At 41.5% G+C, this 13,177-nt stretch overlaps 1 protein-coding gene across 1 annotated transcript in view; it reads right to left on the bottom strand.

Moving 5' to 3' along the window:
* Positions 1 to 13,177, bottom strand: part of hdac5 (histone deacetylase 5) — a 52,938-nt gene that overhangs the window by 38,907 nt on the left and 854 nt on the right. Inside the window, exon 2 of the mRNA XM_069675862.1 lies at positions 3,896 to 4,047. Coding sequence (XP_069531963.1) covers positions 3,896 to 3,917 — 22 coding nt within the window. The 5' untranslated portion in view covers positions 3,918 to 4,047. The remainder of the gene's footprint in view (positions 1 to 3,895; positions 4,048 to 13,177) is intronic.

Raw genomic sequence — 13,177 nt, 5'->3', positions numbered from 1 at the left:
GTTTATAACCTGGACATCAGATTTATTCAGGTGTGTTATCATTTGATTGACAAATAAGATAAATGCAAAAAGCAGACATCTGTTGGATGCACAAGTCAGGTTGTATTGTTCGTCTAATAAAGACACTAATACGGGCGTCAGTCTCTGACACAGCCTAAAACAGGTTGTGGAAATATAACCAATCAGCCCACAAAAATGGTTCCAGGTAAATGATCACGTGACAATAACAAACAACAGCAGTGTGGTGCGAGCAGAGAGTTAGTCAAAGCTAAAACAGATATGTCTGCAATCTTGTTGGTTCAGGGGTGCACACCCTGACTGGACAACCCGAAGTGGAAAATCTTGTGGCTCAAATTCACAAACAGTTTCTGCAGCCACAAAAACTTTTTACACATTTGCAAATCAGCTGCAAAACCTGAATGTGTGAGGACAGTCTTTTTTACACATTCACACATTTACAGAGATGCATGCGACTTTTTTTCACATGCAGAAAACATGAAATACACTGCAGGCTGCGAAATTATTTTCTTTTTGATCCTTATCTGACTCCATACAGACGCCAATCTTTAAGCACTGGCCACACGGGCCACCGTGTTGTAAAGTGAAGAAGGAAGTCTATTTAATAAAACTTTTTACAGCCTTCCTTTGCTGTGATAGGTCAGTTATTGAGACATTAACAAAAAAGAGAGTCCAGTAATTCGAGGAGTTGTTTTTACACTCTTCGTATGATCAAACCCAAAAACATGTTTTCATCCACCGGCAGACTTTCAGAGTCGTGTAACACCTAGAAAATGTCATCGCAGAAATGTGGCTTTCTACCTAAAAGCTGCTCCGCTCACTTCTGGCACTTTGCAGCTGTGTGGATATGATTAATTGAAACTGCTGGCTTCTATTTTTAGTGTTTGTTTGTTATATTCAGCAGCTCTGTCCTGATCTGAGCTGTGGTGTGAGGAAGCGCATTGCGATGGGAGTGCATGGATTATAAAAACAAAGGATGTGAATGAATCCGTCTTCATGTGACAGATGCTGAGACATGAAATGTCTCTGATACAATGCACTTTAAATAAAGGTGGACGATTCTGACTGCTGTGTATTCATTAGCGTCTCTGGGCTGATGACAGTTTCCATAAATGATAATATTTCATTGAATCATCTCATCATCACCTCCATCCCACCTCCTCCTCGTCACCTTCATCTCCCTCCTCATCCTCCCCTCCTGTGTAAACAGCTCTGTTTGTCCTCCAGCACATTTAGGGCCGCCTCGCTATGACTCACAGCTACAGAGACTAAATACACAGAAGAAGAGGAGAGGTATAAACGGAGCGCTCATTTGTAACGTCCTGTGTTCCTGCGATGCTTCCATCATGCAGCATGTGATGACTTATTTAACGTCTCTTATCTAACATCCTCCTTTTAAATCTCTCTGGCAGCGAGGCGGAGAGAGGGATGTGACTGACCAGACAACATGTCTGACATCGGAGTGCTCTCACATGCTAAACACATCTGCTAAAGGTGTGTGTGTGTGTGTGTGTGTGTGTGTGTGTGTGTGTGTGTGTGTGTACTGCAGTAGCTGAGAGGATGACTCATCTCTGCGTTTCTATTTGAGGCGCATGAACCCCTGGAGTCACACTGCTGTCTGTGTGTCTGTGTGTGTGTGTGTGCGTTATGTACTATATCTGTATCCATGACAACCAAATTACAGTCAGTCAAGCAGTCCGAGACAAAGCTGTCAAAAAATACCTGAGGAGGACTTACAGGTGTCTTGACTGCGTGCTTAAATTAATCTTTCACCCACAGATCGTCACTCTCGGTTCGGTAAATAATAAATGTGTTACATGCTGGAAAACAACATGGAGGACCGTCTGCGAATGCACAAAGAAACTCCACACAAGTCAATCCGATTTTCTGTTTATACCTTCAGCTGTTTGCAGGATGCAGAGCGACGAGGTCGTGTGTTACTCTGTGCTGATGTCAGATGAATAACTGCTGAATTAATCGCAAATAAATCCTGATCACGATGTTGTCTTCCCACGATTAAACAAGCATGATTGACGGCGATATTGACGTTCAAAATGCTCCGCCCGCAGAAAACTCTGCTGCACATCGAATGAAGCGCTCCCTAAACTAACAGCAACTCCCCCAGGGGGTGATGGAGAGGTTTGGCAATTCATTCCTGTGACTGGGAAACCCTCGGTGTGTCCGAAACCGCACACTATCATACTAATCATACTAACTGTGACGCAAAATTGAGTATGTCATGCGTTCCCATCTCATAGTATGCAATGTTGTGTATGCGAGAAATGCCCGAATGTATACGAGATCAGCCCGGATGTTTGAGTATGAGACGGGAGCTCACTGGTTGTACTCATCTGCCCCAAAATGCATTGCTGCTATTCAGCTTCTACAATGGCGGGGATGGACCAGAGATCAGACCGGGCATACGTAAATGATTAAGTCACGTGATGCGGAGAAGACGGCTCTGAGTATGATGCCAACAGCATCCTAATAGTCAGGTTAGGAGGCAGTATGCAGTACATACTGTTTGAGTATGTAGTAGGCAGTACGTTAGTATGCAGTTTCGGACACAGCAACTGTTTGGGACAACAGGTGTCACCAAGGTGGTTATGAACTTCTCCTCTTAACTCAGGCTTCAGGCTCTGTGCGCACTCACAGAAAAAGGGGCATGTTACGCGTCTTTTGATGTTTCTTCTGCACAAAAAGGAGCAATCATCGTCTGTCTGCTTCAGTCAGACTGTTTAAATAAGAAGTGATGATGAATTTATAAAAAGCGTTTACGGAAAAAACCAACACTGCTGCTGCAAGTAGAGAGGAATGTGCAGCATGTGCTGCTGTGACTGCACGGCTTCGTTCTGTGTCTTTACATGTGTAACGTTACGTTACAGAAGTTTCCACTAACACATATAACTTCAGCTGAGGATCTGTGATACCCGTGGAGAACATCGTCTGGACATAATTAATGACAGGGCGACGCTTTACAGCAGATTGAACCTGTATTAGGCTGATTGAATAAGTTTAAAGAGAGAAAACGTGATGACTTTTTGTTGACTACAATGTTTGGAGTTTTCGTCGACTAAAACTATAAAGGGTAAAATGTGACTAAATCTAAAATAGCTGACAACATTAACACTGAGTGACCGTGTTATTGGCGACTTTCAGCTGAATGCGTCTGTGGTTGTCACGGTTACAGCAGCTGTTGAAAACGGGGGGAGAATATGTCGCTGTCCTCACGAATGCCTCCTCATAACACCTTCATTACGATCTCAACATGCTCTTACCCGTTACGTCTCAGAAGTGTTGTTTGTGTCATTTGAACACTGCTGGTTGTTGAGCTCAAACAGGAAGAGAGCAAATCTCTCGTTAAAGCGAAACACCGGTGCACTGAAACGGCTCGTCATCAGGTGTTTGGAGGTATTTCAGGGTAAGTGATGTTAAGCAAGACAAAATAATATGCAAAGAGGTCATGAAACCTGCGTCTGCGCTGCAAAGCAACAACTAACTTGTTCAACCAGCTGAAGAAACAGCACAAAGTGATCAGGATTAATATCCGATTAATTGCGCAGCCACACTTAGAATCAACTGAGCTGACGAAGTGCAACAACAATCATCACAACTGAGTGATCCGACCTCGAGAACTAAAGGCCAAAGATTGCTTTTCTCACTTTAAAGGTCTAAAGTTTGAAAGAAGAGTTTCCTGCACACCATCTCTGGATAAAACCAAGATACAGAAGAAACAAACAATCAAAGTAACAACTTCTAGTCACTAACTCGTCTCCACCGCTACTCATGTCAACACCAGCCGACCAATCAGATACTCTCTCACTCCAGTGCCTCCAGTTTGAACAGCAGCAGATCTTTAAGACAGACAGAGACTTACCTGATGTGTGTGATGAATTCATGAACCTGGAATTCCCTCCTCAACCCTCCCGCTGTGTGTTTGTGTGCGTTAAAGTGGGTCCTCGGAGTCAGCCATGTGTATGAGGACAGACGATGGACGGGCGGAGGAGTCACGCTTTCTTCTCAATGTTTCTGCAAAAGAGAAAAATAACTTCTTAAGCACCTTGGAAAATATCAGACTGTAGAAAAAGATGGCCGACATGACAGCGCCCTAAACCCTCTCTATCGCTCCCTGCTGACTGGCTGCAGTACAGCTCATAAAGCCCACCTCCTCCATGTTAACAGATGGGACATGAGTCAAACTATAAAATCAAAATACTTTCATTATGGTTATTATTTCTGTCATTATAGTTAGTTCTTATCATGCTGATTTACGTCCAAGTGTTCATTTTTCTACAAGTTTACTTTTAATTAGTTATTTGATGCTATAAAAAGGGGGTGTGGCCTCATGATTGACAGCTCTGTTAACAAATGGGGCTCCTGCAGCGTTCTGTTCCCGAGTAGCAGAGTAGAGGAGGAACGGCGAGAGGAGACGTAACTAACACTAACACTACAGTCATTGAACTTTCCGTCAGCGTGAATATCTGCTTCAGACCGACACAAGAAGCTGCTCTGCTGCAGACTGAGCCCACCTGAGGGCTCCAACACGCCAAGGACACCTGAGGGCTCCAACACGGTAAGGACACAAGGTAAAGGTGTGTTTAGGGTAGAGGAAGGGGCGGGACTGCACACACTCTGGATACAAATCACTTTTGTACAACGAGAGGAGGTGGAACATAAACTACTTTATACTTTGTTGTTTAGCTTGTTGAATATTTTTTTACTAACAGGAAAAGTACTTTTGACAGTAGTCTTCTTAGTCTTCTTATCGTCTACATGTTTATGTATTTAATAGGTTAAACGTCTCCTGTGAAATGAAGTCTGTTAACTTAAATAATAAAAATCATAATTCAAACACTGCACGTGACTTATCTTGATTTGACTGTGTAAGAAAACAACGGTACTTCTTACTGCAGCTGTAACAGATCAGAGACATGCAGTCAATAAAGAAAAATCAACCTTGCCTCTGCTTCTTGTTAAGAGTTTTCCCAGTTTTATATTTTACTTTTTAATATTTTATTTTACAAATTTTACCTTAAAACACCTCCAAAGTCCAGAGTGAGGTCTTAAAACATCTTATTTTGTCCTATTAACAAACCAAACGTAAACAACAACGTTAAAAATAAACAGTTGAACAGATTTTATGTTTTAATTTTTGTATTTAATATAAAATATATATTTATGATTGTGTTTTTAATTAATTATGTCCTAGAAGATGTATTTTGTATCCACGTAGAAACCTGTAATTACACTGTATTATTTATATTACAATACACACACACCCTGCAGGGGTGGCAGGACTGCATTTTGGGACTGTTTTTCGCACTGCTATTTGCACAATGTACTTAAATATAGTGTTCATTTTATCATATAGCTTTAAATTTAATTTATTCCAGTTTCTCTTCAACATAATTTTTCTGTTTTCTTATATTTTAGTTTGTAAACGTCCGCTGTGGGAATCAATGAAGTCTGATCTCATATAATCTTATGTTTTGTACATCTTTAGATGCTTTTTCTGACTATATTACGGTCTTAAATTAAATCATAACACCTGACCTCACCTGGAGTCGCTCTGGTCTACTTGTCTGAATGATTCCTGTTTATTTTGAGCTTGAAACAAACGTTAAAACAGGAATCACACATTTAGGAAACAAGCTGCACCCTCTTTCTTACTGCAGCTTCCTGGTCCTCTGGCGCCACCTACTGGTCTATTACAGTACAACGTGTGTGTGTGTGTGTGTGTATGCGTGTAGGTGCTTTCATAGTTTATTTTTAGTGGTGTAATATTGATCATTTATATGTATTTGTGTGTAGCTCAAATATTTGATCATTTAGTTGAAAGTAGTTTGAGTGTGTGTGTGTCTGTGTGCGTGTGTGTGTGCGTGTGTGTGTGTGTGTGTGTCAGAGGTGAGGCTCAGGCTACTTAGCTGTAATGTGATTTAAAGGAACATGTTTAGCTTCCCATTCCACTCAACCGACAGCACACACTGTGAGTGGAAAGGGAGCACACATCATCATCATCATCATCATCATGTCACCTGGCCTTAAACTGCAGGTGAGCAGGTCTGCAGGAGCTCACAATACACTGGTTTACATTACCAGTTTAATGACCCGTGTGCAGAGAGAACTGCACCTGTTCTAATGTAATTCATACCAAAAACCCACCTGGTATTAAACCTATAACAAACAGACTCATCGATAGGGTTATTGATTATTAGTTTCAGACCTAACATCGTTAGTTGATGTGAATTCAAATCAAAGAGCTTCACAGCTCAGTAGCCAGTCCTTCTGTGTCCAGCTAACGCTTTCTTTGCTGCTTGTGGCTCTTTAACTCGACTTCGTCCAAGTCCGAGTCATTACAGAGACTCAGCGGGGTGCCGATGTAACAGTGTCAGGCCCGAGATAATGAGATGAAGAGTGTGTGTGTGTGTGTGTGTGTGTGTGTGTGTGTGTGTTTAGAGAGCTAACTAGCTGTGGCAGACTGACCTGCTGGCCAACTATTCCATTAGCCTAATGACATGCAGATCAACAGAGAGAGAGAGAGGGAAGGAAAGAGAGGGAGAGAGAGAAAGAAGATAGCGAAAGAAAGACAACGAGAGGATGACAGGAAGAAAGAAAATGAGGGAGTGAGACATAAGAAAGAAAGTAAAAGAGGAAGAAAAGAAACAGAAAGGAAGAGAGAGAGAAAAAGAGAAAGAACAGAAAGCAAGAAAAGGAGTGATGGCGAAGAAAGAAAGACAGGACATGAGAAAGAAAGAGAGACAAAAGATGGAAAAAAGTAAGAAAGACAGACAGACAGAAAAAAGGACAAAAAGAAAAGGAAAGATAGTGATGAAAGAAAAGAGGGAAAGAAAGATAGAGAGATAGAGAGAGGCCTGTTTGAAAATGTGTCTCAATGCTGCCAAAGCATCAATAAATATAAACCTCTCTCTCTCTCTCTCTCTTTCTCTCCCTCTCTCCTCCTCCTCTTCACACCATCACTTCCTAAAATACCTGGCCCCTCCCACTCTGGAGAGGAGTCGGAAGTGCTGCCTGGCAACCCGTGAGCTGGCTGCCGTGGTAACGGTTCACCTGAGCACCTCTTCCCTAAACAAACAGCGAAAAACGGGCGAGCGAGCGGACAGGAAGTAGAGTCAGAGAGGTAGTCGGTCTCTCTCCAAGTGTTTGTTTATAGTCACACACACACACACACACACACACACACACACACACACACACACACACACTCAACCATGACTATTTACAACATCAGCCTTCTCTCTCTCTCTTCTTCTTTCTTTCTCTTTCTCTCATTTTCTGTTAGATTTCTCTCTCTCTCTCTCTCTCTTACTATGCCATCTCTCTCTTTCACAGTCTCTTTCTTCCTCTCTCGCTTTCTTTCTCTTTTCCTTTCTTTATTCATCTCTCTATCTTTTCATCTATTACCTCATCTATCTCATTTCTTTCTTTTTTCTTTGCTCTATTTCTATCTTTCTTTCTGTTTTCCTTTTTTCTCTCTCTCTCACTCTCTGTTTCTTCCTCTTGTCTTTCTCCCCCTCTCTTTTCCTTTCTTTTTTCCCTCTATCTTTCTATCGTCCCCTCTCTCTCTTTTTCTTTTCTTTCCTTCTTTCTTTCTCTCTTTCTTCCTTTTTCTTATCTATCTCTCTTTTCTTTCTATCTTTATCAATCTCTTCTCTTGTTCTCTTTCCTTTTTCTTTCTCTCCCTCTTTCTCATCCACAAGGAGGCTCAAGGAGACAAGTACACATATTTTAACTCTCTCTCTCTCTCACACACGCACACACACGCATACAGTAGCTGCTCTTCCATATTAAAGTGGGCTGTTACACGTGGAGCTGAGAGTCTCAGGTGTGCTGCAGGGTAGTGAAGGTCACGGCCACACTAAGGTCCATCTGAAGCAAGCCGATCTACAGTGAAGACGTTCTGGTACCTTTTTATCCTTCAGGATTCTGACCTCAATATACTTTATTTAACTAACATTCAGCCAGAAGGGAAAAAGAACATAAATAAATAAACTAAAAATAAATAATTTTGTTGGAGAAGATTTTCTGTCACATCTTTTGCTCTCTCTCGTGTCAGCTGAAGCCCGTCAGAGGGACACTGACTTTTCTCCAGAAACTTCCTCATCCAGAGTTTTTATTTACCTGTTTGTTTTGGAAAAGAGGAGACTTTTCTGTTCCTGTTAAAAATGTTCTAAAGGATAAACCATGAAGAAACCCTCGCCTTCAAACAAGCAGAGAACCTAGAAACAAGCTAGGCTAATGTTAGCAACAGCTATGTGTAAAGGTTATGTATTAGGGGGAGCGTTATTTTACTGCTCCAGCTCAATAAAGTTAGTTTAGTACACAGTACACATTTAAGTACTGAGTATACTTTTAGATTACATTCTTTCTACGTACTGCTAGCTACCATACTTTAGCTTAGCCGTTAGCGATGGCCTCCCACTTCTTTTTCTCTCTCTTGCTTGCAATACATTTAATCTCTTTCTCTACCACCCTTTTTGACTTTTAAGCATGTAATAAAAATTGTTTATTTGCTGTATCGGTGTAAAACCTAACAGTTTTATCTTTATAAAGAAGTAAGTCAACCGGTGCAGTAGCTAGCGGTAGCTGACAGCCTACGGTAACGTTGATTGTTTTAAGGGTGGCGGCTGCAATGGCGATCATGACGTTGCATGTCCATTTAAAAAAATTGGAAAAAAAACCCATAAAATTTTACATAAAAATATTTATATGAAATATTAGCAGCAACATCTGACATTGATTTGAGGACACTGGGTCACATAACAAAAAAAACAATAAGGGGGGGAATTAACTGAGAACAAATTGCGCTGATTGCTCCATAAATTGCGCATCATTTGCACCCGATATCTGCCCCGGCTCAGGGTCTGATTCACATAGCAAATTGCACTGATGATATTCAAGAGCAAACACGGCCATAAAGTTTCGCAGGTCGGTGTAGTTTGCTCTTGTTTTGCATCTGATTGTGGAGAGAAGCTGTCTGCACCTGCACTCTCTGCTGCGCCGTTCTGCGCTCTCAGGCATCAGTTGTTCAAGTTCACCACTTGAGGTGTAACGAAATGTTAGCGTAGAACAGGAGATTTTTTGTCTCTCCAAACCAACAAGCTGGACAGAATACAGAATAAAGCCTCGTATAAAGAGTGGACACTGGAGGTAAAAGTTGCATGGCCTTTAAAGCTCTTATATAACTAATGGAGTGACCCTTGAACCTCAGGGCTTTAGTAAAAAAAAAACAACAACCAGTTCATGATGGAGCTGCAAATCCCCCTCCACCATCCATCCGAGCAGACTATCACCAGCTGGTTTAATGTGGGGTCAGGCCCTTAAAGGAGCTGGATGCTATCAGCTCAGGCATTAGCTGACAGACAGAACATGTTGGTTCGGGGGGTTTGGATGCTGTTATAACTTTGATTACTGATTCAGAAACTTACACTTGAGACACGACCGATACAGAGCACCCTTTTGATAATAGTGCGATAAAATAATAAAATATTTTTGGTGGGAAATAAAATGATTTCTAACATGTTGCTAGCTTTGACTAACCTTCTCTCAAGCTAGCAGTGCACTGTTGTTGTTATTGTCACATGTTAATTTACCTACTTTTAGGGGGGCTAATAAATAATAATATTATATCAGTGCATTGACTGTCACACTCAATGATACTGCATGTATAGGCTGTAACAGAGGCCGATATTGATGCTAGTATCAGGATTGGAACAACTTCAAAATTGGTAAAGTTTGCAAAATTGTTTTTAGCAAACTGGCTAAAAAAAAGAAAAATAATACATGCTAACATCTACTATGATCAGACCCTGAGGTAAACATAGGAGGTGCTAAATCTCCAGTTAAGTAGATGAAAAGATGCGTGTATCAAAACAACGCCTTATCCAACTTCTCAGGGCCCGATCAGGCGGGCGCACCGCACTGCCTTTTCTGGTGAAGCCTACGTCCTGATCAAAAAGAGCGCGTTTTAGCAGCTGAGGGCAGCTTTTTTTCTGTTGTTAAGGCAACTACTGAATCATTAGCTGTCAGTCAAACCATTACTGTTCCCATTTATTTTGGCTAGCTAAAGTACTTTACTTTGTGTTCAATAGATTAGTTATATTTCGTTAAAGGCGAAGGCACTTGCTCTGGCTTTGATGGAGGGTAAGAGGCGGTTCCCAAACACGTTAAACAAAGGTTAAACAGAGATCCGTGTGGGTACATGAGACCATCAGAAAGAGGAAAGATCACAGCGATCACTCGATGTCATCACCCCCACAGAAGGCCCGCCTCTCCATCCGTCCGATTGGACAATGAGAAAAAACTTTGATGTTTTTTAAACTCGAGGCGCTCAGCAACGCAAAAAGCTTCCCTCTCATTAAAAACAAATACAAAAAAGCCCCCAGCTGCTGAAGCGCGTTCTGTCTCTCCAGTGTTCCAGTTTTTTTTAAGGCTTAAATTGAAAATTGCATGAAAAAAGGTGGATCAAAACTATCGGCAGGCACTGCATGCACTGACGCACATGATAAAAGATCACAGACAGATGCAAGACGGGGGCAGCGCAATGGATTATAAACGCTGCTAATAATGGTAAGAACTGCTAAATAAAAGCAGTAGTAGACAGTAACCTGAGGTCACATTTCAGAGGGAATTTTTTTGGTTTTGTTTTAAAGCAGGAGGAATTTGAATTTTCTGCAAACATGATTCACAAACTGCTGCAAAGAATAAAAAACACCAGCAGCAAGAAAAGTCTGCAGAAAACATCAGAATACATTTACACTAATGCACAGACCGATCTTCAACGGAAGCCTCGAGGCAGAAAAGCAACATTTCTTCCACTAAATATGATGTCGTCTCAGCAGGAACAACAGCGACTTAAAGTAGAATTAAAGCTATAGAGGGTTGCGCTTGTGTGGAAAACCAAATTAGTGGCCTTGACCTGGTGTAGTAGGCTAGTAATAGTTATTTTTGGACGTGTCAGGCACAAAAAGGTGTTCAGCCCACATGGACTCACAAGACACGATAAACAAAACAGGCGAGAGCAGCAACAGAGTGAGAGTGAAAGAACGAATACACCTCCATACATGTCCAACAATAACAAATATGAGCCCAATCCTTCTCTTGAGACAACTTAAACATATCTAACATAGTGTTAACACACCAAACATCCTCCTTTGTCGCTGTCTGTACACAGGCACTGAAGTCGACGTTCATCAGACACAGAAAATAAATCAGGACATTCTAGAGACATTTTGCAGAAAAGCTGACATCTCAGATTGTGATAGAAGCCTAAAAGTATTTATCAACAAAGTTAGCGCTGACTGCTTTCACTGAAAGACTCTTTAGAACTTTTTGTTAGCTTGTCAGACTGCAAAACACAACATCTCCAACACAGACAGAAGGACGAGGCGTTTAGATGCTCAGTCCTATTTTAGAGCAGGATTTATAAAATAATATCTCAATCATCTGTGGACATTTTTATAAAGACACATATTTCTGGCTGGTTCAACATCAACTTCCACTACACAGCCTGCTGCATGTTTGCCATTCAAGCTGGAATGACAGTTGCAATAGGTGAACAGCAACATCCCATGCATTCCCTCTTTACATAGTTGCGAGTAACTAACAGTCCCATAGTGTGGCTGCAAGTTGGGCTACTCTTTTACCTACAGTATACCTGTATTACCTATTTCTGGGCCCATTCGTTCACGCTACAAAAGCTCAATCTCCAGCACCTTTCATTTGTGGCATGTTGTCTTTTGATGGCCACTAGCAGTCCATGTAGGATTCATGTGAAAGAAATAAGCTGCAAATACAGAAATGATGCAAATTCGAAAACACAAACAAACGTCAAAAACAAACACAACAATGAAGGCATACTACAAAACAGAAACAGCTAACCTGCAGCAAACACCTGAATGATGCAAAGTCAAAAACACACAAACCCAGAAAGAAAATACGACTGAAAAACGCTCCATATCCATTCATCATACCGAGGTGCTCCTGGCCTGTAGGGGGCGCTAAGTGGGTGGTTTTTGGTGAAACATATTTTAAGTAGAAAATTAATTTAAAGGAGATTTGGGAGGAGAAGAGGAGGAGTGTTAAAGACCCTCGAGGGGGACAGGCGGCTTGGTTAGTACAAACACAGCCCCCAAGACTGACGGAGGGCCTTGATGCATGGAGGGCCACAATGCATCCTGGGGCTGAACCTGCAGAATCTCCAGCTACTGCCTCCAGCTACTGGCAATAATTGATGCTCCACATCCTTTTCAGTCCGTCCCCAACCACTCCGTTGTACTCGTCATCCCTGGTGTCAGAGTCCTGGTCGAAACGCTCTGATGCTCAGAGTTTGCATAGCAGGCAGTCAGCTATTAGTACTGCTAGCTGCACGGCTAATTAGCTAATGGCAGCTACACTTAGCAGAAGCAGTTACTGTAGCATAGCTGGATGTCCTTAAAAAAACATTTCTCCATGAAATATGGTCCAGTTTCACTAAAATCAGACACAATAAATGTGTGTTGTGTTTTTTTTAACAAGTTTGTACAACTGGTGTTTTTGCAGCAGTCAGTAAAGCCATGCACTAAGACACATTGCTCTCTGGAAGCATCTGTTTGTCTGATATTCAGAATAGTCGGTGCACGGTCTCTCGTTCTCTCTCTATCCTGTTAAAAATAAAGCTGTTCCACTTAGCGCCCCCCTAGAGTCCTGGAGCACTTCCGCTACTATGAGTGCATATGCATTTTGAGTTGCAAATGTGGTTAGGGTTTTTGTCTTTGCACAGATTATATATTTGCAGCACGTATCCTATTAATCAATTTCTTTCTACCTTTGTGAACACTGTTTTTGTCTGCATGTTGCATTTACATGTTTCTGTTGTGTTTATGACTTTGCATTGTTTCTGCAGCCTGCTCCTTATGAGGGAATCTTTTGGGCCGTTGCGGCATGTTTGCCCTTGGTGGCCACCGTACGTTTGACAGCAAAAATTAATAACACTGTGCAAAATATTTGTTAAGCTGGCAGATGACATGGAGAATAATGTAAAATAAAAGGTAACCATATTTCATGCTGGGAATAACCTTATCATTAAATAAAAGCTGCTGTCCTAACTACAAATGAAATCATCAGAAGATTTAGGAACCTGGAGGGGTACAAATGAGGGACC

Source organism: Semicossyphus pulcher, unplaced genomic scaffold, assembly GCF_022749685.1.
Source record: "Semicossyphus pulcher isolate SPU_LCO1_2020_fin unplaced genomic scaffold, fSemPul1.0.p SCAF_25, whole genome shotgun sequence".
NCBI classification, from domain to species: domain Eukaryota; kingdom Metazoa; phylum Chordata; class Actinopteri; order Labriformes; family Labridae; genus Semicossyphus; species Semicossyphus pulcher.
Note: the sequence above shows the minus strand (reverse complement) of the source record. Positions and strands in the feature narration are given on the sequence as shown.